Below are 26,033 nucleotides of genomic sequence, written 5' to 3'. Positions count from 1 at the left end.
ATAACTCTCTGGCCAGAGATTCTGTCATGCCTCGCCATAGCTGTTAATGAATACACTGAATACATACGCGTTTCAATGTGTCATGTCCTTAGGTTAGTTAGGTTCAAGTAGTTGTAAGTTCTAGGGGACTGATGACCTCAGAAGTTGAGTCCCATAGTGCTCAGAGCCATTTCAACCATCTGCACTGAAGAAGGTGTTCATTGGATTTGCTGAAAGTCGTTTTAAAGTAATAGGTGCAAATAAAGGCTTTCACAGATTACTGCAACCATTGAGTGGCTGTAGTAAGGTAGGAGACAACTTAGACAAAATTTCCAGTTGGTGTGAGGAATGTCGAAAAATGTACGTTAATGCGAATGAGTAGGAAGAACAAAAATGTAATGTTCCGATGCAGCCTTATTAGTGTCCTGCTTGATACAGTGAAATCGTTTAAATACATTACTGGGCATTAAAAACTACACCACGAAGATGACGTGCTACAGACGCGAAATTTAACCGACAGGAAGAAGATGCTGTGATATGCAAATGACTATCGTTTCAGAGAATTCACACAAGGTTGGTGCCCATGGCGACACCTACAACGTGCTGGCATAAGGAAAGTTTCCAACCGATTTCTCATACACAAACAGCGGTTGACCGGCGTTGCCTGGTGAAACGTTATTGTGATGCCTCGTGTAAGGAGGAGAAATGCGTACCATCACGTTTCCGACTTTGATAAAGGTCAGATTGTAGCCTATCGCGATTGCGGTTTATCGTATCGCGAAATTGCTGCTCGCGTTGGTCGAGATCCAATGACTGTTAGCAGAATATGGAATCGGTGGGTTTAGGAGGGCAATACGGAACGCCGTGCTGGATCCCGACGGCCTCGTATCACTAGCAGTCGAGATGAAAGGCATCTTATCCACATGGCTATAACGGATCGTGCAGCCACGTCTCGATCCCTGAGTCAACAGATGGGGACGTTTGCAAGACAACAACCATCTGCACGAACAGTTCGACACCGTTTGCAGCAGCACGGACTATCGGCTCGGAAACTGTGGCTGCGGTTACCCTTGACGCTACATCACATACAGGAGCGCCTGCGATGGTGTAGTCGACGACAAACCTGGGTGCACGAATGGCAAAACGTCATTTTTTCGGATGAATCCAGGTTTTGCTTACAGCATCACGATGGTCGCGTCTGTGTTTTCCGACATGGCGGTGAACGCACATTGGAAGCGTGTATTCGTCATCCCCATACTGGCGTATCACCCGGCGTGATGGTATGGAGTGCCATTGGTTACACGTCTCGGTGACCTCTTGTTCGCATTGACATCACCTTGAACAGTGGACGGTATATTTCAGATGTGTTACGACCCGTTGGTCTTCCCTTCATTCGATCCCTGCGAAACCCTACATCTCAGCAGGATAAATCACGACCGGATGTTCCAGGTCCTATACGGGCCTTTCTGGATACAGAAAATGTTCGACTGTTGCCGTGGCCAGCACATTCTCCAGATCTCTCACCAATTGAAAATGTCTGGTCAATGGTGGCCGAGCAACTGGCTCGTCACAATACGCCAGTCACTTCTCTTGATGAACTGAGGTATCGTGTTGAAGCTGCATGGGCAGCTGTACCTGCACACGCCATCCGAGCTCTGTTTGACTCAATACCCAGACGTATCAAGGCCGTTATTACGGCCAAAGGTGGTTGTTCTGGGTACTGATTTCTCAGTATCTATGCACCCAAATTGCGTGAAAATGTAATCGCATGTCAGTTCCAGTATAATATATTTGTCCAATGAATATCCGTTTATCATCTGCATTTCTTCTTGGTGTAGCAATTTTAATGGCCAGTAGTGTAATTAATGAAGGAATAGTTCACCTCCATACTATTATCTATTCCATGTGCCCCACAGTTTTCGTTTTAAGCCTTACAAGTATTTTCATAGGTATTAAAAACTCACTATCACTAGTTTTCAGTAGTGTCTGTGTGATGTTTAGAATGGTGTGGTGCAAGGAGAAATTTATACATATTAGTCTCATTTGAAAACGGAGTATTAATAACTTTGTAGTCACATTCAGGCTAATCCAGTTTCCCTTACCCATGAGTTTTATGCAGCCCGCAACACCTTCAAATAGCACTCAAACGTTTTGATATACTCTCACTCAATATGTGCAAACGGTTAGTCGTAGTCCTATAGAGAAATGAACAGGACATTTCCGAGGGAAATTCAATGTAGTTAAATATTGCACTGTGATACGTTTTCGTTAGAGACCGAAGTTTTCGAATTATTCAAGAAAAACTTACAAAAGTGACCTTCAAATGGGGATTTTTTGAGTAGCAAGAACCATGGCTTCCAGCAAAATCGTATCCCAGTACACTAAACATCCTGCTAAAAGGTCCTGTTCAGTTACTTTCTGAAGGACTAATAGTTAGCGCATAGCGAGATAGATGAAAATCATGCACATGGTTTTTGAAGGCGTTGCAGGTTGCATAAAGGTATCGGTAGGGGCAACTGGATCACACTGTATGTACATTGAAATTCATCCCAAGTCTCCGTTGTAATTCACATAGAAGGCACACACTTGTGAAAACTGACGAATTCTTGTAATTTACCCCTCGTACTGTGGTAGCGATAAATTCAGAATACGAATGTCTTGAATTTCCTCTGTGGACGGCAGAAGACGTGTCTGTCGTATAAGTTTGTGGTTCGGTGCTGCCCCTGTTTTGTCGCCTTCCCGCCGCACACATTTCTCCTTATCTGCAACTTGTCGCGACCACTTCTGCACGCTCCTAGTCGCGGTCTGATTAAGCGTGTTTAATTTCCGCCCACTCTGCAAGCCTGGGCCGTTAATATCTCCGCACTTTCCGTCTGTTTCCACAGTTGTGAGATACAAACCAACTCCACTACACTCACCGGGAGTACAAAAGCCAACAGCTTCCTCAGTGTCATGTACGAATTCGGTACACGTTACATTTGTTTGGTAGTTCTTACAAACAACTTTTGTTTGATACATCCAATCTGTGTCTTTGCCTGCAGCTGCGTCTAATGTCATGGAAATTATTACTTGAGCCCCATAACACATGCACAACCACCGTATCTATTTCTTCTAACTTCTTCGCCAATTCTAAATCTACATTTGTACAATCATGCTCATAAATTAAGGTTAATGCTATTGTATGGTATAACAAGGCTATGGTGGGCGATTTGCGGGCTTAAATCACCTCGATGTATGACCATGCGGGGCATTTGACCTGCGGTCGTCCCACGGTGGCGCTGGCAGCAGTCCACATACGCAGAGGTGTGATGGTGCATGTCAGAGTACGGTGCAGCGAGTAAGTGTGCAGCCGTTTTCAGACGTGCTAATTAGTGACTGTGTGTCGGAAATGGCTCAAAGAACACATATTGATGTTATGAGGGGTAGAATACTAGGGCGACTGGAGGCTGGCCAAACACAGCAGGTCGTAGCACGGGCCCTCCGTGTGCCACAAAGTGTGATCTCGAGATTATGGCAACGATTCCAGCAGACAGGAAACGTGTCCAGGCGCTACAGTACGGGACGTCCACAGTGTACAACACCACAAGAAGACCGATATCTCACCATCAGCGAACACAGACGGCCACGGAGTACTGCAGGTAGCCTCGCTCGGGACCTTACTGCAGCCACTGGAACAGTTGTCTCCAGACACACAGTCTACAGACGACTGAACAGACACGGTTTATTCGCCCAGAGACTTGCAAGGTGCATTCCACTGACCCCTGGTCACAGGAGAGCACGTAAAGCCTGGTGTCAAGAACACAGTACACTGTCATTGGAACAGTGGTCCCAGGTTATGTTCACGGACGAGTCCACGTATAGTCTGAACAGCGATTCTTGCCGGAATTTCATCTCGCGTGAACCAGGAACCAGATACCAACCCCTTCAAATGGTTCAAATGGCTCTGAGCGCTATGGGACTCAACTGCTGTGGTCATAAGTCCCCTAGAACTACTTAAACCTAACTAACCTAAGGACAGCACACAACACCCAGCCATCACGAGGCAGAGAAAATCCCTGACCCCGCCGGGAATCGAACCCGGGAACCCGGGCGTGGGAAGCGAGAACGCTACCGCACGACCACGAGATGCGGGCACCAACCCCTTAATGTCCTTGAAAGGTCATGATTTCATGGTGTGGGGTGGGATTATGATTGATACACGTACACCCCTGCATGTCTCTGACAGGAACTGTAACAAAAAAAAAGATAAAAAAAATAAAAAAAAGGTTCAAATGGCTCTGAGCACTATGGCACTTAACATCTGAGGTCATCAGTCCCCTAGAACTTAGAACTACTTAAACCTAACTAACCTAAGGACATCACACACGTCCATGCCCGAGGCAGGATTCGAACCTGCGACCGTAGCGGTCACGTGGTTCCTGGCTGAAGCGCCTAGAACGGCTCGGCCACAACGGCCGGCCAGGAACTGTAACAGGTCAGGTGTATCGGGACGTCATTTTGCACCAGTATGTCCGCCTTGTCAGGGGTGCAGTGGGTCCCACCTTCCTCCTGACGGCTGATAACGCACGGCCCCACCGAGCTACCATCGTGGAGGAGTAGCTTGAAACAGAAGATATCAGGCGACTGGAGTGGCCTGCCTGTTCTCCAGACCTAAACCCCATCGAGCACGTCTGGGATGCTCTCGGTCGACGTATCGCTGCACGTCTTCAAACCCCTACGACACTTCAGGAGCTCCGACAGGCACTGGTGCAAGAATGGGAGGCTATACCCCAGCAGCTGCTCGACCACCTGATCCAGAGTACGCCAACCCGATGTGCGGCCTGTGTACGTGTGCACGGTGATCATATCCCATACTGATGTCGGGCTACATGCGCAGGAAACAGTGGCGTTTTGTAGCACATGTGTTTCTTGACGGTTTTCCCAACTTATCACCAACACCGTGGACTTACAGATGTGTGTGGTGTGTGTTCCCTATGAGCCTATGCTATTAGCGGCAGTTCTGTGTAGTGCCACGTTGTGTGGCACCACATTCTGCAATTATCGTTCATTATGAGCATGAGTGTATACATACTTCGCAACCCACCTTGTACCGCTAAAATCGTCTTCTTTGTTTTTCCACTCGCATATAGAGCCTCCATATGAGCACTGGTTTCTCCTAAGCTCGTAGTACTGATTTATGTTGTATGTATGTATGTATGTATGTTTGTATGTTGGCGGCAGTAGGATCGTTCTGCAGTCAGCTTCAAATGCCTGTTCTCCAAATTTTTTTCAACAAGGTTCCCCGAAAAGAACGTCGCCTTTCCTCCAGGGATTGAGTTCCCGAAGCATCTCTGTAACACTTGTGTGTTATTCGAACCTACCGGTAACAAACATGGTAGCCCGCCTCTGAATTCCTACGATGTCTTCCTTCAATCCGACCTGGTGCAGATCTGAAACACTTCAGCGGTACTCAAGAATAAGTCGCCCTAGCCTCTTCTACGCAGTGTCCTTTGCAGTTGAACCGCACCTTCCCACAATTATCCCATAAATCGAAATTGACCTTTTGCCTTACCCTCCACAGTCCGGACATGCTCGTTCCATTTCACATCCGACGTTGCGCTCAGATATTCTACTCCGCGGAAGTCACGGACTTCGAACGTGGTCAGGTGATTGGGTGTCACTTGCGTCGCACATCTGTACGCAAGATTTCCACACTCCTAAATATCCCTATGTCCACTGTTTCCGATGTGATAGTGCAGTGGACACGTACAGCACAAAAACTTACGGGCCGACCTCGTCTGTTGGCTGACAGACTGACATTACCACTAGTGTTGTATCCGAACATTACGGATTTCTTTTTCTATTCATCCGCATTAACGTACATTTTTCTACATTTAGAGGTAGCTGCTGTAATCTTCATGTTAAATCGTTGGAATCTTAGTCAGCCGGTTCGTATGAATGTCGCGTAATAAACATTTCGCGTGAAGCCCGGTTGCAACACGGGCAAAGGTCAGTTGTGGAAACGAAGCCACTGGATGAAACTTCCTAGCTGATTAAAACTGTGTGCCGAACCGAGACTCGAACTCGGGACCTTTGCCTTTCGCGGGCAAGCGCTCTACCAAATGAGCTACCCAAGCACGACCCACGCCCCGTCCTCACAGCTTTACTTCTGCCAGTACCTCGTCTCCTACCTTCCAAACTTAACAGAAGCTCTCCTGCGAACCTCGCAGAACTAGCACGCCTGAAAGAAAGGGTACTGCGGAGACATGGCTTAGCCACAGCCTGGGGGATGTTTCCAGAATGAGACTTTCACTCTGCAGCGGAGTGTGCGCTGATATGAGAGGTAGGAGACGAGGTACTGGCAGAAGTAAAGCTGTGAGGACGGGGCGTGAGTCGTGCTTGGGTAGCTCAGTTGGTAGAGCACTTGCCCGCGAAAGACAAAGGTCCCGAGTTCGAGTCTCGGTCCGGCGCATAGTTTTAATCTGCCAGGAAGTTTCATATCAGCGCACACTCCGCTGCAGAGTGAAAATCTCATCCCAAGCCGCTGGATATTAAAAGTAATGATACTAAGGAATACACCCGACTGACTACACAAAACAAGAGGGCCCGTACATTCGCGAGTGAGTAGATCGAAATAAGAACTAATACTGTGAAGAGAATGGGTCGTAAGTGTAGTTACGTTGGTACACACTCAAATGTATGCGAACGTACGATCGCCATAGAGGCACGTGCGTTCTAAATACTATCATTGCCCGTGGCATGGGTAAAAATAGTTCTGGTTAAAACACATTTACTCATGTAGGAAAGAAAATAATTCGTAATTAAATGGAAAGAAAGATTGCGGGTTCTGAATGTCGCGTAATAGGTATTGAAATTGACATTGGCGGTCACGAAGGGAGAGAGGTGAACTCAATCACGTACCTCTGTTGTTGACTAGCGCAGTCGTGAAGATCGTCGCCTCCGTCTAAATTCTCCATACAAAATTAAGATAATAATAATCTTCCACAGTTACAGGAGCTCGGATCCATGGTATCGTGAATGAGAAAGTCCTTGTTTCGAAACTGCTTTCATTATTTAGCACAATTTCACTTTAAAATTACACAGCACGCCTTATCACCAGGACCTGGGAACAACAAATTGTTGTTGTTGTGGTCTTCAGTCCTGAGACTGGTTTGATGCAGCTCTCCATGCTACTCTATCCTGTACAAGCTTTTTCATCTCCCAGTACTTACTGCAACCTACATCCTTCTGAATCTGCTAGTTTACTCATCTCTTGGTCTCCCTCTACGATTTTTACCCTCCACGCTGCCCTCCAATACTAAGTTTGTGATCCCTTGATGGCTCAGAACATGTCCTACCAACCGGTCCCTTCGTCTAGTCGAGTTGTGCCACAAACTCCTCTTCTCCCCAATTCTATTCAATACCTCTTCATTAGTTGTGTGATCTACCTTTCTAATCCTCAGCATTCTTCTGTAGAACCACATTTCGAAAGCTTCTATTCTCTTCTTGTCTAAACTATTTATCGTCCATGTTTCACTTCCGTACATGGCTACTCTCCATACAAATACTTTCAGAAACGACTTCCTGACACTTAAATCTATACTCGATGTTAACAAATTTCTCTTCTTCGGAAACGCTTTCCTAGCCATTGCCAGTCTACATTTTATATCTTCTCTACGTTGACCATCATCAGTTATTTTGCTCCCCAAATAGCAAAACTCCTTTACTACTTTAACTGCTTCATTTCCTAATCTAATTCCCTCAGCATCACCCGACTTAATTCGACTACATTCCATTAGGCTCGTTTTGCTTTTGTTGATGTTCATCTTATATCCTCCTTTCAAGACACTGTCCATTCCGTTCAACTGCTCTTCCAAGTCCTTTGCTGTCTCTGATAGAACTACAATGTCATCGGCGAACCTCAAAGTTTTTATTTCTTCTCCGTGGATTTTAATACCTACTCCAAATTTTTCTTTTGTTTCCTTCACTGCTTGCTCAATATACAGATTGAATAACATCGGGAAGAGGCTACAACCCTGTCTCACTCCCTTCCCAACCACTGCCAACAACGAAAGGCTAACTAATACTAAAACTAATAAAGGAAGAGCGTAAATCTTCATTTGTCAGTCAGTGTTACATACTTTTCAAGAGTATCTTTGGTGTGAGAGTCGAATAATTATTTATACATTTATCAACAAGAAAAAAAAAATATTAATTTCCTTTATACTGCCATTCATCTCACCGACTATAAATTTTGTCTAAGTCACCTTGTCTCCTTCTACAGTCACACAATTTCCACACCTTACTGACACGTTCCACATCATTACGAAGTGTCGTATTCATGATCTATGGAACAAGTACTAATCTAATCTCATCTACTGTACACAACAGCAGCATCATCAAACAACCTCAGAAAACAACCGCAGATTGCTGAACATCCTGTCCGCCAAATCATCCACGGATATAGACAACAACAGCCGTCCTATCACACTTCTATGCGGCACTCCAGGCGACTGTTCCTGATGAACACTCGCCGTCGGGGCCAACATACTGGGTTCTATAATTTTCGAAGCCTTCAACACACTCACATGACTGTGAACCTATTCTCGCTTTATTGGAAACTTATTATATTCGAAATCGGAATATGTTCTATGATTGGATTGGATTGTTGGGGGGAAGAGGCCAAACAGCGAAGTCATCGGTCCAATCGGATTAGGGAAGGACGGGGAAGGAAGTCGGCGGTGCCCTTCCAAAGGAACCGCCGGCCAGTGTGGCCGTGCGGTTCTAAGCGCTTCAGTTTGGAACCGCGTGACCGCTACGGTCGCAGGTTCGAATCCTGCGTCGGGCATGGGTGTGTGTGATGTCCTTAGGTTAGTTAGGTTTAAGTAGTTCTAAGTTCTAGGGGACTCATGACGTCAGCGGTTAAGTCGCATAGTGCTCAGAGCCTTTTGAACCATTTTTTTTCTCAACCATCCCGGCATTTGCCTGGAGCGATTTAGGGAAATCACGGAAAACCTAAATCAGGATGGTCGGACGCGGGATTGAACCGTCGTCCTCCCGAATGCGAACCCATGTTAAGGATACTTCTTGTATACAAGAGACATCTGCCCTTTTTCCAGTCGATTGGGATTTCACGCTGGATTCTGCGGAGAGCCTCCTTATTCCTTACCTTATCCGCCTACTTAGTTTTCAACATTCTTCTGTAGCACCACATCTGAAAGGCTTCGATTTTCTTCTGTTCCGGTTTTCCCACAATCAATGTTTCACTACCATACAATGCTGCGCTGCAAACATACATTCTCAGAAATTTCTTCCTCCAATAAAGGCATATGTTTGAATTTTCATCATTGCAGCACGGTCAGCAATCGTGATAATCTCATATATAAGTAACTATCAGCCTCGATTCCGGTAATGAAACCAACCTGTACCTAGCTTTCAGCCCAAGTAATTGAGCCTTCTTCAGAAGATATACCTGAATCTGTAATATGTTTAGAAGGGCATGATCTAGAAATAAAACAGCGTGAATATTAAACGCATCTTTTATGCAGATGATGAACACCACGGGGTCTATAACACTTTCTTGGCAAGCTCCACATATTACAGGGAGCGAAAGGCTATTTACAATTTGTGCAGAAAGCAGATGGCAGTTATAAGAGGTGAGAGGGGCATGAAAGGGAAGCAGTGGTTGGGAAGGGAGTGAGACAGGGTTGTAGCCTCTCCCCGATGTTATTCAATCTGTATATTGAGCAAGCAGTAAAGGAAACAAAAAAAAATTTGGAGTAGGTATTAAAATCCATGGAGAAGAAATAAAAACTTTGAGGTTTACCGATGACATTGTAATTCAGACAGAGACAGCAAAGGACTTGGAACAGCAGTTGAACGGAATGGACAGTGTCTTGAAAGGATGCGTATAAGATGAACATCAACAAAAGCGGGACGAGGATAATGGAATGTAGTCTAATTAAGTCGGGTGATGCTGAGGGAATTAGATTAGGAAGTGAGACAAAGTAGTAAAGGAGTTTCCCTACTCCCTATCGGGAGCAAAATAACTGATGATGGTCGAAGAAGAGAGGATATAAAATGTAGACTGGCAATGGCAAGGAAATCGTTTCTGAAGAAGAGAAATTTGTTAACATCAAATATAGATTTAAGTGTCAGGAAGTCGTTTCTGAAAGTATTTGTATGGAGTGTAGCCATGTACGGAAGTGAAACATGGACGATAAATAGTTTAGACAAGAAGAGAATAGAATCTTTCGAAATGTGGTTCTACAGAAGAATGCTGAGGATTAGAAGGGTAGATCACACAACTAATGAAGAGGTATTGAATAGAACTGCGGAGGAGTTTGTGGCACAACTTGACTAGAAGAAGGGATCGGTTGGTAGGACATGTTTTGAGGCATCAAGGGATCACAAATTTAGCATTGGAGGGCAGCGTGGAGGGTAAAAATCTTAGAGGGAGACCAAGAGATGAATACACTAAGCAGATTCAGAAGGATGTAGGTTGCAGTAGGTACTGGGAGATGAAGCAGCTTGCACAGGATAGAGTAGCATGGAGAGCTGCATCAAACCAGTCTCAGGACTGAAGACCACAACAACAACAACATCGTGTGAAATTTAGTGGATTCTTTTTAGTGCTCATGCGGTTGATTTCACGTTTTTCATGATTTAGAGCCAATTTCCACTTTTCTCACCGTCCAGGTACCTTGTCTAAATCATTTTGCAATTCGTTTTGATTAGAAATAGGAAATTTTGTGGTAAGTTCCTATGGGACCAAACTGCTAAGGTTATCGGTCCATTGGCTTACACACTACTTAATCTAACTTAAACTAGCTTACACTAAGGACAACACACACACACAGACACACACACACACACACACACACACACACACACACACACACACACACACACACACACACACACCTCCGACGGGGGAACGGCGTGATCCGTGAAAAGGCGCCTCAGACTACGCGTCTACCCCGCACGCCGACCAGTGTGGCCGAGCGGTTCTAGGCGCAACAGTCCGGAACCGCGCGACCGCTACGGTCGCAGGATCGAATCCTGCCTCGGGCATGGATGTGTGTGCTGTCCTTAGGTTAGTTAGGTTTAAGTAGTTCTAAGTTCTAGGGAACTGATGACCTCAGAAGTTAAGTCACATAGTGCTCAGAGCCATTTGAGCCATTCTACCCCGCACGGCTCGTTTTATTATTTGTTGCGTATGCATGACGGCAAATGACAGCGTCATCTTCAAACCATCTAAGAGTGCTGCTCAGGTTGTCTGCTAAGTCGTTTATGTAGATCATGAACAGCTGGGGGCTATCACACTTTCTTGGCGAGCGCCAGATATTACTTCTGTTTTACTCAACCACTTCCCGTCAGTCATTACGAACTGTTACCTCTCTGGCAGGAAATTGCGAATCCAGTCACACAACTGACACGATAGTCCATAGGCACGCAGTTTAAATATAAGCCGCTTGTGAGAAACTGTTTCCAAAGCCTTCTGGAAATCTAAAAATATGGAATCAATTTGACGTCCCCTGTCGATAGCACTCATTTCCTGAGGATAAAGAGCTAGTTGTGTTTCACAAGAATTATATTTCCTAAATCCGTGTTGTCTACATGGCAAAAACCACAGTATACACGATATGTTCAAAAGTATCCGGACACCTGGCTGAAAATGACTTACAAGTTCGTGGCGCCCTCCATCAGTAATGCTGGAATTCAGTATGCTGTTGGCCCACCCTTAGCCTCGGCGAATGCTTGCACTCTCGCAGGCATAGGTTCAATCAGGTGCTGGAAGGTTTCTTGGGGAATGGCAGCCCATTCTTCACGGAGTGCTGCACTGAGGAGAGGTATAGATGTCGGTCGGTGAGGCCTGGCACGAAGACGGCGTTACAAAACATCCCAAAGGTGTTCTATAGGATTCAGGTCAGGACTCTGTGCAGGCCACTCCATTACAGGGACGTTATTGTCGTGTAACCAGTCCGCCACAGGCCGTGCATTCATCTACATATACGTCTACATCCATACTTCGCAAGCCACCTGACGGTGTGTGGCGGAGGGTACCTTCAGTACCTCTATCGGTTCTCCCTTCTATTCCAGTCTCGTATTGTTCGTGGAAAGAGGGATTGTCGATACGCCTCTGTGTGGGCTCTAATCTCTCTGATTTTATCATCATGGTCTCTTCGCGAGATATACGTAGGAGGGAGCAATATACTGCTTGACTCTTCGGTAAAGGCATGTTCTCGAAACTTTAACAAAAGCCCGTACCGAGCTACTGAGCGTCTCTCCTGCAGAGTATTCCACTGGAGTTTATGTATCACCTCCGTAACGCTTTCGCGATTACTAAATTAATTATGAACAGGTGCTCGATCGTGTTGGGAGATGCAATCGCCATCCCCGAATTGCTCTTCAACAGTGTGCTTTAGGCCTGTGCTGTGACAGTGTCATGCAAAACAAGAAGTGGTGCAAGCCCCCTTCATGGAAAACTCCACCGCCTCCGAATTTTACTGTTGGCACTACATACGCTGGCAGATGACGTTCACCGGGCATTCGCTATACCCATACCCTGCCTTTGCATCGCCACATTGTGCACCGTTGATTCGTCACTCCACACGACGTTTTTCCACTGTTCAATTGTCCTTTGTTTACGGTCCTTACACCAAGCAAGGCGTCGTGTTTTACCGGCGTCGTGTGTGGCGTATGAGCAGCCGCTCGACCATGAAAACCCTCCTCCTACTGTAATAGTACTTACAGTGGATCCTGATGCAGTTTGGAATTCCTGTGTGATGGTCTGGATAGATGTCTGCCTATTACACATTACTACCCTCTTCAAGTGTCGGCGGTCTCTGTCAGTCAACAGACGAGGTCGTGTTGTCCGCTTTTGTGCTGTACGTATCCGTCAGGTTTCCACTTCATTATCACATCGGAAACAGAGGAGCTAAGGATGTTTACGAGTGTGGACCTTTCACGTATGACACAAGTGACACCCAATCACCTGACCACGTTCGAAGTCCGTGAGTTCCGCGGAGCGCCCCATTCTGCCCTCTCACGATGTCTAATGACTACTGAGGTCGCTGATATGGAGTACCTCGCAGTAGGTGGCAGCACAATGCGCCTAGTGTGGAAAACGTATGTTTTTGGGGGGTGTCCGGATACTTTTGATCTCATTGTGTATGTTCCACAATCCTACTCCAAATCGACGTTAGTGACATGGGTCTGTAATTCAGCGGATTACTCCTGTTTCTTTTCTTGAATATTTCAATGACTTGTGCGACTTTCCTGTCTCTGGGTACGGATCTGTCGTTGCACATGATTTGGAAGCGTGGAGCTGTTATATCAGCACATTATGAAAGGAACCTGACTGGAATATGGACCGGCAACCTTGCCTTTCTCAAATGTTCTAAGCTGCTTTCCTCCACGAAATATATCTGATTCTAAGTTACTCGTGTTAGCTGCTGTTCTTGATCGGAATTCTGATATATTTACTTCGCCTTCTGTGGTGAAGGAATTTCAGAATACCGTGTTTAGTAACTCTGCTTTGAGGCACTGTCATCAGTAATATTACCATTGCTACCGTGAATGAACTGATTGTGTCTTCCTGCTTGTGTACTTTACATACGACCAGAATCTCTGTGGGTTTTCTGCCACATTTCAATTCTGAGTTTCGTTGTGGTAACTATTAAAAGCATCTTGCATTGAAGTTCACGCTGCTTGGAGCTTCTGTAAAACATTTAATTTTGGAAAAAAATTGTTCAAATGGCTCTAAGCACTATGGGACTTAACATCTGAGGTCATCACTTCCTTAGACTCAAAACTACTTAAACCTAACTAACTTAAGGACATCACATACATCCATGCCCGAGGCACGATTCGAACCTGCGACCGTAGCAGTCGCGTGGTTCCAGACTGAAGCGCCTAGAACCGCTCGTCCACAGCGGCCGGCTTTAATTTCGGAGATTTTATGTTCGTTTAAATTTGGCATGTTTCTTTTGGTTGCTTCTGCAATAGTGCTCTGACCAGTTTTGTGTACCATGTGGTAACAGTATCATCTCGTATTAGTTTATATGGTATATATCTCTCCATTGCTGTCAATACCATTTCTTTGGAACCAAACCACATCTGGTCTACGCTTACACAGATTCGAAGGAGTGGAAGGTGTCAAGCGAATTTTTTTTTAATACAATGGGGTCTACAAAAAAAACAAAAAAAATAAGTGCCGTGGGCGGAGCTTGTGTGGTACGCCTTGCTGCCGTTAGAAGTGAATACCGCAGCTCATTGCCAGTTCAGCGACGCCTGTGTTGTAGATTTGGCTTGTTCTGTTGATATGCAGTGATTGTTTTTGCTAGCACTGTTTTGTTCTTGTTCGTTTTTGATGATGGCAAGTTCAAGTGAACAACGTGCAGCTGTGAAAATTTGTTTTCTACTCGGTAAAAACGCAGCTGAAACTGTCGTATTATTGAAAACGGCGTATCGAAATGACACTAAGGGGAAAACTCAAATGTACGAGTAGTTTGCTCGATTTAAAAATGACGGCATGTCGATTGATGAGAAACTTCGCTCTGGACGTCCATCAACTGCCTGAATCGACGAAAATGTTGGAAAAAATTCGAGAACATGTGCTCACAGACTGTCAACAGACAATTGACCAACTGTGAGAGATTTGTGGGTTATCTTGGAGCTCGGTCAGCGAATTTTAACGGAAGATTTGGGAATCAAAAAGGTTGCTGCCAAGTTTGTTCCATGTGCTCTGACTGACAGTCAAAAGGAACGTCGGGTTGAAGCACGTGTTTTGAAACAACTTCTCGAAACTGACCCCGATTTTCTGACGAAAGGTCATTTACTGGTGATGTCATAGTGCTATGGTTACGACCCAGAAACAAAACAATAAAGCCAATGGTAGACGTCATCATCACTCCGTCCAAAAAAATGTCGTCAAGTCAAATCAGCCATCAAACCACAAAACTATGCTGATTTGCTTCTTTGATGCCGGGGGCGATTCTATGGTTGAGGGAATGGAACATCGCTAAACAAAAGGAGAGTTCGGGTCCGACAAATTTGGAGTTTCTCAAAATTTTGGAGTTCAGGGTAAAAGCGTGTCTACAGAATGTGTGTGCCCCGGAAAATAACACGAGATGTCCGGCGATTTCGAAGTTTTTGTCTGGGGTTAACAATTATAAGTGTTGGCAAGCATACCCGGCATATTTAGCTTTCATTATTGTGAGTGGTACTTGTATATTAATATACATCCAATGTGTGTTAATAAATAATAAGACGACCATTTTAAATTAAATGATACTTATTGGTTTAGATAGTAAGCTATTTGCCGCTCTTATTCTCTTATAAAATGTATTTGAAATATATTGCAACCTATATTGCTACATAATTATGAAAAAACTGAGTGAATGTGTTAAAGTAATATATTCGATGATTACTGAAGTCATTTTATCCAGTGTAATATGATATTCCATTTGGGGGGGGGGGGGCAATAGCCCCCTTAGCATCCCCCCCCCCCTCCCCTTGCCGCTGCCCCTGTTCGATGCCAAGGGCGTAGTTCTTTCAGAGTTTGTTCCCCCAAGTTAGACCGTGAATCAAGCCTTTTATTTGGAGGTTTTAAGAAAATTGCGCAATGCTGTTCGTCAAAAAAGACCCAATTTGTGGCAGACAGGAGACTGGTTCTTTCACTACGACAACACAACTGCACACACAGCCATCTCTGTTAGACAGTTTTTTGGCTGAAAATGACACGGTTCTACTGCCCTATGCACATTACTTGCCTGACCCGGCTCCGTCAGACTTTTTCTTATTTCCATGCATAAGAAGGTGCGCGAAAGGACAACGATATGACAACATTGAAAAAAGAGAGAGAGAGAGAGATACATGAGCGAGCAGCTGTCAGCCATTTCTAAAGATTACTACAAGAAATGTTTCGCACAGTGGAAACACAGGTGGGATAAATGTTTTGGTTGTATTTCAGAGCATTTTGTACAGGATAAGTTTGTTTTGTAAACAATATGAAAATATACGGCTTTGAAAAAATTATTCCGGTTTTTTTGGGGACCCTCTCTTATATGTATTTTGCGTTTACACTACTGGCCATTAAAATTGCTACACCACGAAAATGACGTGGTACAGACGCGAAATTTAAACAGCAGGAAGAATATGCTGTGATATGCAAATGATTAGCTTTTCAGAGCATTCACACAAGGTTTGCACCAGTGGCGACACCTACAATGTGCTGACATGAGGAAAGTTTCTAATCGATTTCTCATACACAAACAGCAGTTGACCGGCGTTGTCTGGTGAAACGTTATTGTGTTGCCTCGTGTAAGGAGGAGAAATGCGTACCATCACGTTTCCGACTTTGATAAAGGTCGGATTGTAGCCTATCGCGATTGCGGTTTATCGTATCGCGACATTGCTGCTCGCATTGGTCGAGAACCAATGACTGTTATCAGAATATGGAATCGGTGGATTCAGGAGCGTAATACGGAACGCCGTGCTGGATCTCAACGGCCTCGTATCACTAGCAGTCGAGATGACAGGCATCTTATCCGCACGGCTGTAACGAATCGTGCAGCCATGTCTCGATCCCTGAGTCAACAGATGGGGACGTTTGCAAGACAACAACAATGTGCACCAACAGTTCAATGACGCTAGCAGCAGCACGGACTATCAGCTCAGAGACCGTGGCTGCGGTTACCCTTGACGCTGCATCACAGACAGGAGCGCCTGCGATGCTGTACTCGACGACGAACCTGGGAGCACGAATGGCAAAACGTCATTTTTTCGGATGAATCCAGGTTCTGTTTACAGTATCATGACGGTTGTATCCGTGTCTGGTGACATCGCGGTCAACGCACATTGGGAGCGTGTATTCGTCATCCCCATACTGGTGTATCACCCGGCGTGATGGTACGGGGTGCCATCGGTTACACGTCTCGGTCACCGCTTGCTCGCATTGACGACACTTAGAACAGTGGACGTTACACCTCAGATGTGTTACAACCTGTCGCTCTACCCTTCATTCGATCTCTGCGAAACCCTACATTTCAGCAGGATAATGCACGACCGGATGTTGCAGGTCCTGCGCGGGCCTTTCTGGATGCAGAAAATGTTCGACTGCTGCCCCTGCCAGCACATTCTCCAGATCTCTCACCAAATGAAAACATCTGGTCAATAGTGGCCGAGCAGCTGGCTCGTCACAATACGCCAGTCACTATTCTTGATGAACTGTGGTATCGTGTTTAAGGTGCACGGGCAGCTGTACCTGTTCACGACATCCAAGCTCTGTTTGACTCAATGCCCAGCCGTATCGAGCCCGTTATTACGTCCAGAGGTGGTTGTTCTGGGTACTGATTTCTCAGGATCTATGCAGCCAAATTGCGTGGAATTGTAAGCAACATGTCAGTTCTAGTATCATATGTCTGTCCAATGAATACCCGTTTATCATCTGCATTTCTTCTTGGTGTAGGAATTTTAATGGCCAGTAGTGTATTTTGGGTGGGTTTGGATGCAGAGCAAACGTAGCTGTCAGATGAGGCAAGTATACAGTGGACGGTCGCAAGTAGAGTCGACACAAGTTCATTAGCAGCCCGGCCGTCGAGATAGCAGCGCCACGCAATTGGACGGCTGGTACTTTGAGACCTGGCCAATGCGGACAGGAGCACGTCACCGGGGCTATCGTGCCGGAAATATTGGAGCCTCTTCGGACTTTCGCCCGACGCGAGTCCCGGGAGCGGGGAAGTGTGACATTCTGTGTGCGGGTGAGCTGGGCTGGAAGGGCCAGATAATAGAGCGGTCGGGTTATCGAGGGGCTGGGCGCGCGAATAATTTGGGGTGGAGCGGTCGAATCACGTGGCGGCTGTCACTGCGGGAGGAGGGGAGACAATAGCTGCTTCCCAAAAATAGCCACCAGCTGCCTAGTATGGCGCCTGTTCAGTTGTGCGTTTGGGTGTACTACAATGAGGTAACAAAAGTCATCGGATAAGGATGTGCACATAGGCTATATACAGGGTGGTCCATTGGTCAACAAAAGTCATCGGATAAGGATGTGCACATAGGCTATATACAGGGTGGTCCATTGGTCAACAAAAGTCATCGGATAAGGATGTGCACATAGGCTATATACAGGGTGGTCCATTGATCGCGACCGGGCCGAATATCTCACGAAATAAGCGTCAACCGAAAAAACTACAAAGAACGAAACTCGTCTAGCGTGAAAGGGGAAACCAGATGGCGCTATGGTTGGCCCGCTAGATGGCGGTGCCATAGGTCAAACGGATATCAACTGCGTTTTTTTTAAAAATAGGAACACCCATTTTTTTATTGCATATTCGTGTAGTACATAAAGAAATATGGATGTTTTAGTTGGTCCACTGTTTTCGCTCTGTGATAGATGGCGCTGTAATAGTCACAAAGGTATAAGTATGTGGTATCACGTAACATTCTGCCAGTGCGGACGGTATTTGCTTCGTGATACATTACCCGTGTTAAAATGGACCGTTTACCAATAGCGGAAAAGGTAGATATCGTGTTGATGTATGGCTATTGTGATCAAAATGCCCAACGGGCGGGTGCTATGTATGCTGCTCGGTATCTTGGACGACATCATCCAAGTGTCCGGACCGTTCACCGGATAGTTACGTTATTTAAAAAACGGGAAGTGTTCAGCGACATGTCTAACGCCAACCACGACCTGCAACTAATGATGGTGCCCAGGTAGGTGTTTTAGCTGCTGTCGCGGCTAATCCGCACATCAGTAGCAGACAAATTGCGCGAGAGAATCGGGAATCTCAATAACGTCGGTGTTGAGAATGCTACATCAACGTCGATTGCACCCGTACCATATTTCTATGCGCCAGGAATTGCATGGCGACGACTTTGAACCTCGTGTACAGTTCTCCCACTGGGCACAAGAGAAATTACGGGACGATGACAGATTTTTTGTACGCGTTCTATTTAGCGACGAAGCGTCATTCACAAACAGCAGTAACATAAAAAATGTTCAAATGGCTCTGAGCACTATGGGACTCAACATCTTAGGTCATAAGTCCCCTAGAACTTGGAACTACTTAAACCTAACTAACCTAAGGACATCACACACACCCATGCCCGAGGCAGGATTCGAACCTGCGACCGTAGCGGTCCCGCGGTTCCGGACTGCAGCGCCAGAACCGCACGGCCACCGCGGCCGGCAGCAGTAACATAAACCGACATAATATGCACAATTGGGCAACGGAAAGTCCACTATGGCTGCGACAAGTGGAACATCAGCGACTTTGGCGGGTTAATGTATGGTACGGCTTTATGGGAGGAAGGGCAATTGGCCCCCATTTTATCGATGGCAATCTAATCATGCAATGTATGCTGATTTTCTACGTAATGTTGTACCGATGTTACTACAAGATGAAACTTACTGGCATATTAAAACTGTGTGCCGGACCGAGAGTCAAACTCGGGACCTTTGCCTTTCGCGGGCAAGTGCTCTACCAACTGAGCTACCCAAGCACGATTCACAAGTTTCATATCAGCGCACACTCCGCTGCAGAGTGAAAATCTCATTCTTAGTTGAAGATCACTGCATGACAGAATAGCGATGTACTTCCAACATGATGGATGTCCGGCACATAGCTCGCGTGCGGTTGAAGCGGTATTGAATAGCATATTTCATGACAGGTGGATTGGTCGTCGAAGCACCATACCGTGGCCCGCACGTTCACCGGATCTGACGTCCCCGGATTTCTTTCTGTGGGGAAAGTCGAAGGATATTTGCTATCGTGATCCACCGACAACGCCTGATAACATGCGTCAGCGAATTGCCAATGCATGTGCGAACATTACGGAAGGCGAACTACTCGCTGTTGAGAGGAATGTCGTTACACGTATTGCCAAATGCATTGAGGTTGACGGACATCATTTTGAGCATTTACAGGTAAGCACACTCTAACAGCAGCGTTCTCAGAAATATTATCAGAAAGGTACATGTATCACATTGGTACAACCGAAATAAAATGTTGAAACGTACCTTCGTTCTGTATTTTAATTTAAAAAACCTACCTGTTACCAACTGTTCGTCTAAAATTGTGAACCATATGTTTGTGACTATTACAGCGCCATCTACCACAAAGCGAAAAAAGTGGTCCAACGAAAACATTCATATTTCTTTACGTACTGCACGAATATGTAATAAAATTGGGGGTTCCTATTTAAAAAAAAACGCAGTTGATATCCGTTTGACCTATGGCAGCGCCATCTAGCGGGCCAACCGTAGCGCCATCTGCTTTCCCCCTTCAAGCTAGACAAGTTTCGATCTTAGTAGTTTTTTCGTTTGATGCTTATTTCGTGAGATATTTGGCCCGGTCACTATCAATGGACCACCCTGTATATATCGCCCCAACAACATGTGTAAGTTATAGTAAAACATCATTAGCCTCCCTAGTTTTGTCTCTTGAGAAAGACTGATAGAAAATTCCTCTGCAGACTTTCAGATACCTCGCTGAAAGTGCAGGGTTCAAGGCGAAGGTCACACGCCCTGCACTAATGACCGCTAGTAACTGTCCGCATATTTTTGACCGGAGTATGTTATTACTGGTAGTCTATGTATTGACGTGACAACAACCACTTATTTCGGAGTAACTGGTAACTACGTGTTTGTTGCAGGATGCGACAGAATTCGGAATCCAGCACCCTCTTCTCCAGGGGCTTCTGGCACGACGTCTTCTCCAAGGTGAGTACAGCAGAGGAAGACTCCAATTGTTTTCTTACCCTGCAGTGCCAGAGGTGCGAAAGTGTCTCATCTGTACATAACAACGCAGCTGGATCGAAAGTTTCCTGACGCACACAAAAGCTTCTTCCAGATTTTTTCCTTTATGTTCCTTTTCTTATTGCACGTTTCTCCTTTTAGTTATTCGAGGGTCACTCCAAAAGAAATGCACACTATTTTTGTAATAATACAGTTTTCATTCAGCATGTGTGAAAGTTTTACAGTGTGTAGATACATCCTTCCCGCTTGTTTTCAAACTTAGTTCAACCTGTTCCCGTGAGTGGCGCCGTCACAGCATGTCTTCAAGACGGCTGCTACACTTGACGTTCGTCAGAAGCAACGTACTATCGTAGAATTTCTGTCCTGTGAAAACGAGACAGTGGGAATCATCCACTAGAGGTTGAAAAAGGTGTACGGAGATGCTGCTGTCAATCGCAGTACAGTTAGTCGGTGGGCAAGCAGGTTACGTGACGAAAGCGGGCACGGCAATATTGAGGATTGTCCTCGCAGCGGCAGGCTTCGTACTGCACACACTCCAGACAATGTGCAGAGAGTTAACGAATTGGGGACTGCTGACAGACGCATCACAGTGAACGAATTGTCACGCTACGTTGTGATAGGGGAAGGAAGTGTTTGCAGAATATTGAAAATGTTGGCGTTAAAAAATGTTTGTGCCAGGTGTGTTCCCAGGATGTTGACAGTGGCTCACAAAGGAACAAGAAAAACGGTATGCGGCGAACTTTTAGAACAGTACGAGAATAGTGGAGATGAATTTCTTGGAAAAATTGTGACAGGTGATGAAACATGGCTCCATCATTTTTCATCAGAGACGAAGAGGCAATCAATGCAGTGGCATCGTGCAAATACACCAAAAAAAAAAAAAAATTTGAAAACCACACCTTCTGCTGGAAAAGTTATGGCTACGGTGTTTTTCGATTCCGAAGGACTCTTGCTTGTGGACATCGTGCCAAGTGGAACCGCCATAAATTTTGACGCATATGTGACGACAATGAAGAAACTTCAAGCTCGACTGAGTCGTGTTCGACCACATCGGAAAAAGCAGGATGTTTCGCTGTTGCACTACAATGCACGGCCACATGTCAGTCAAACAACCGTGGAAGCGATCACAAAACTCGGCTGGACAACACAAACACCCGCCTTACAGTCCTGACCTGGCTCCACGTGACTATCATCTCTTTGGGAAACTGAAAGACTCTCTTCGTGGAACAACGTTTGAAGATGATGACTCCCTTGTGCACGCTGCCAAACAGTGGCTCCAACAGGTTGGTCCAGAATTTTACCGTGCTGGTTACAAGATGGCGTAAGGCAGTTGAGAGGGATGGAAGTTATGTGGAGAAATGAATTCTTAAAGGATGTATCTACACACTGTAAAACTTTCAAACATGTAGAATAAAAGGTTGATTTTAAAAAAGATAGTGTGCATTTCTTTTGGAGTGACCCTCGTAACTTCATATAAAGGGCTATTCAAAAAGAATTGATTGCTTCCAAACTACAAAAGGTAGAAACACAATTCCGACGTTCCTGGAAAGAGAAAAGTTGAAAGTTTTGTGCATTCAACGTGAGCACCACGTGTTACACGACAAATATCGAGACTGTGACTCTTTTCCTACCACACACGAAGTAGCTGCTCTCGTCACCCAATTGCCAGCTTCGACAATGCGATGTTGCAGACTTTCAAGAGTGCGAGGCATAGTGGTGCGGGGGGGGGGGGGGGGGGGTAAGGGGGGGGGGACTGATAAAAGTCACAAGATGTGAGGGCTACAGAATGTAAAGCCATAGGAGATGAAGTTCATCATCTGCTCCTCATCCAATCTAGCGTCGCGTTATTGAAGGTGTGAATTCGATAACGAGAGACCAGCTGCTTCGTGTGTGTTAGGAAATAAGCCACCGTTTTGGTATTTGTCGTCTAACACATGGAGCTCACACTGAATGCATAAAAAAGTGAACTTTTCTCTTTCCATGAACGTTGGAATTGTGTTTTGCAGCCACGTGGGACTAGCCGAGCGGTCTAAAGCGCTGCAGTCCTGGACTGAGCTGCTGGTTCCGGCGGAGGTTCGAGTCCTCCCTCGGGCATCAGTGTGTGTGTGGTAATTCCAATCACCAACTTTCTCCTCCTAATGCGAAAATATTTTGTTGACACCGACCTGCATAGGGAGAAACGATCACCACGATAAAATAAGGGCAATCAGAGCTCGTACGGAATGATATAGGTGTTCATTCTTCCCGCGCGCTATACGAGATTGGAATAATAGAGAATTGTGAAGGAGGTTCGATGAACCCTCTGCCAGGCACTTAAATGTGATTTGCAGGGTATCCATGCAGATGTAGATCAAAGATATTGTATTTATACCTCCTTTGCAGGCTTCTCTACGTGAACGTAGAGCAAGAATTTACACCGCCACTGAGCAAGGTACACCTGATTTGCAGAGTATCCATGCACATGTAGATGTAGATCAAAGATATTGTATTTATACCTCCTTTGCAGGCTTCTCTGCGTGAACTGACAGCAAAAATTGACCCGGCCACTGAGCAAGTTACACCTGGCTGGGAAGAAATGGACTTCCGGTGGGATGTGTGCAGGATAATCAACGGAAGCCACATACACCTTTAGTTTAAGGCAAAAATCTTGATGTGTTTCCCTACAAAATAACGCTAAACCCAGCTCTATATCTTCTTTCAATGAATTTATATGAATTTTTAAACTCGTGATGTCATTTTTGAAACACCCTGTACAAAAAATAGCACAACCATAGTCTTCGTCCCAACATTCGGTTAAGTCTGTTGACGGTCTCTTGACACCTGAAAAAATTGGTTCAAATGGCTCTGAGCACTATGGGACTTAACATCTGTGGTCATCAGTCCCCTAGAACTTAGAACTACTTAAACCTAACTAACCTAAGGACATCACACACATCCATGCCCGAGGCAGGATTCGAACCTGCGACCGTAGCAGTCCCGCGGTTCCGGACTGAGCGCCTAGAACCGCTAGACTGCCGCGGCCGGCTTGACACCTGAAGTGGGTATTTTGTTTGATGTCATCCCTCATCATGCAACGATCAACTATGAAGTGTACCGTTGTACTCTTAGAAAATTGAAGAAACTACTTCATCGTGTTCGTCACCACAAAAATGCAGACAACTTTTAACTCCATGACAACGCAAAGCTTCACACAATTTTGCGCTCCCGAGAAGAGTTTCCTCATCCATTATACGAGGTTTGTCCGGAAAATACGTATAAGAGTTGAATAATAACTTTATTTTGCAATTATTCAGGTATTGCAATATGGTCTCCTTCAAAGTACTCGCCCTGAGACGCGATACACTTCTGCCAACGCCGTTTCCACTGTTGATAACATTGCTGAAAGTCTTCAGTTGTGATGTTGTTCAGTTGCCGTGTCGTTTCCGCCTTGATGGCTTCCACATCTCCCAAGTGCCGCCCCAGAAGCACCATTTTGCATTTCGGAAACATGAAGAAGTCACACGGGGCTAAATCGGGTGAATAAGGCGGGTGGTCTGTCACGGTGAGCCAAAAACTTGCGCACAACGAGCGACGTATGTGCTGGCGCATTGTCGTGATGAAGGATCCACCTGCCTCCTTTTGCCAACTCCGGTCGAACTGGGGCCACACGAGCTCTGACATGTGTGAGAACTTCAACGTAAAAATTTACGTTCACTCTCTGGCCGGGAGGGACAAATTCCTTGTGAACAATGCCCGTAGAATCAAAGAAAACAATCAACATTGTCTTCACATTGGACCTCGATTTTCGCGACTTTTTTGTTCTCGGTTCTCCAGCTAGTTTCCATTCCTCGCTTTGAGCTCCATATCGAATTCGTAAAACCAGGACTCGTCTCCGGTGATGACTCGGTTGAGAAAGTCCCCTCGTTCCTCTGTTTCCAACCAATCCTCACAGCACTCGACCCTCTTTGCTTTCTGTTCTGGCGTCAAGAGCATCGGTACGATTTTCGCACACAATTTCTTCATTTCAAGTGTTTTTGTCAGGATTTCGTGAACGATAGTTTTGGGGATTGACAGTTCGTCAGCAATCATTCCGACTGTCAATCTACGGTCTTAAAGAACACAAGCCCGAATTCGTTCAACATTTGCATCGGAACTCGATGTCGACGGGCGTCCTGGGCGAGGGTCACCGTTCACTTCTTCTCGGCCATCCCGGAACCTTTTTAACCACTTGTTCACGGTCGGTTCCTTCAGAGAATTGTCTCCGTAAACCTGTTCCAAACACTCAAAAATCTCACGGCTGTTCTTGCCTAGCTTTGCAAGAAACTTGATGTTGATGCGCTGTTCCTCAATCAGAGAGAGCTTCATGCCGACGGCAGGTGAAAAAGGGTGACTGTCAACAAGCTGCCGCACACTCCCACCTTCACGCAGAGTGCTGAACGTTGATGGGATTCATTACAGCAGTAGTCCCACTTGGCGGTGACTGCAACTTGTAACATAAAAACATTATTCAACTTTTATACGTATTTTCCGTACAAACCTTGTACAGTCCGAAGTTGCACCCGCAAAACTTAATATCAATGCCCTCCCACGTCCTTCCCTTCTTCCCATGTAGCATTGATAGTACGCTCTTGCTGTTTTGTACGGTTGCCTGCTTTTAGTTTTCCATTTTGACTTTTTGCAACCCCATATAGCAGTACTACATAATTAGATAAAAAAAAGGAACGGTGAATGAGTGAAAATGGACCGATCCCAAAAAGAACACGCCACCAGCAAACTAGATCCCAGAGATAAACGTGTTTGCCCATCTTTAGTAAACACATGTAATGGACTCGCGGATCTATTTGCATGCGCGCTGCGTAGGCGGAGCGCATGTGTTAATCTGTAGCTCGCATGCTGTTAAGAGGCCCGCCGCAGCAACAAACAGGCTGTGTGAATCATCCGTCTGGCCCATTGTCCCCACCTAACCGTGAATTATGTGACGTCACACGCTGCAATTAAATCCCGTCCGCAAACGAGGCGACCCCGCCAGAGCGGCCGCCAGTAGTTGTCGTGCCTGCCGCAAGGCAGCGCTGCGGTTGCGCGACGCTACCGCCGCCACGCGGCACGCTTCGCAACAGCAGCGTGCGACATAACTCGGCGCGTCAGTTTGCGCTCGGCGTCCGAGGCGGATGGTGGTAATCCTAGACTTCGCTGGGTCCTACGCTGCTGGACTTCGCACGCGTGATTTTTCTCGTGTCTCCGCGCGCGGGCTTCGGGTCCTCCGCCGCAAGATGCTTGACACCGCACTCGTGTCGGTAGCGAGTGCGCATCCTTCTTCCGTTCGCGAGTGGAC

The 26,033-nt window shown here is 45.9% G+C and overlaps 1 protein-coding gene across 1 annotated transcript in view; it reads left to right on the top strand.

Moving 5' to 3' along the window:
- LOC126212702 (uncharacterized) overlaps positions 1-26,033 on the top strand; it is a 901,304-nt gene that overhangs the window by 418,316 nt on the left and 456,955 nt on the right. The window contains exon 5 of the mRNA XM_049940116.1: positions 20,620-20,686. Within this exon, the coding sequence (XP_049796073.1) occupies positions 20,620-20,686 (67 nt within the window). The remainder of the gene's footprint in view (positions 1-20,619; positions 20,687-26,033) is intronic.

The sequence above is a fragment of the Schistocerca nitens genome, chromosome 11 (assembly GCF_023898315.1).
Source record: "Schistocerca nitens isolate TAMUIC-IGC-003100 chromosome 11, iqSchNite1.1, whole genome shotgun sequence".
Classification (NCBI taxonomy): Eukaryota; Metazoa; Arthropoda; class Insecta; order Orthoptera; family Acrididae; genus Schistocerca; species Schistocerca nitens.
Note: the sequence above shows the minus strand (reverse complement) of the source record. Positions and strands in the feature narration are given on the sequence as shown.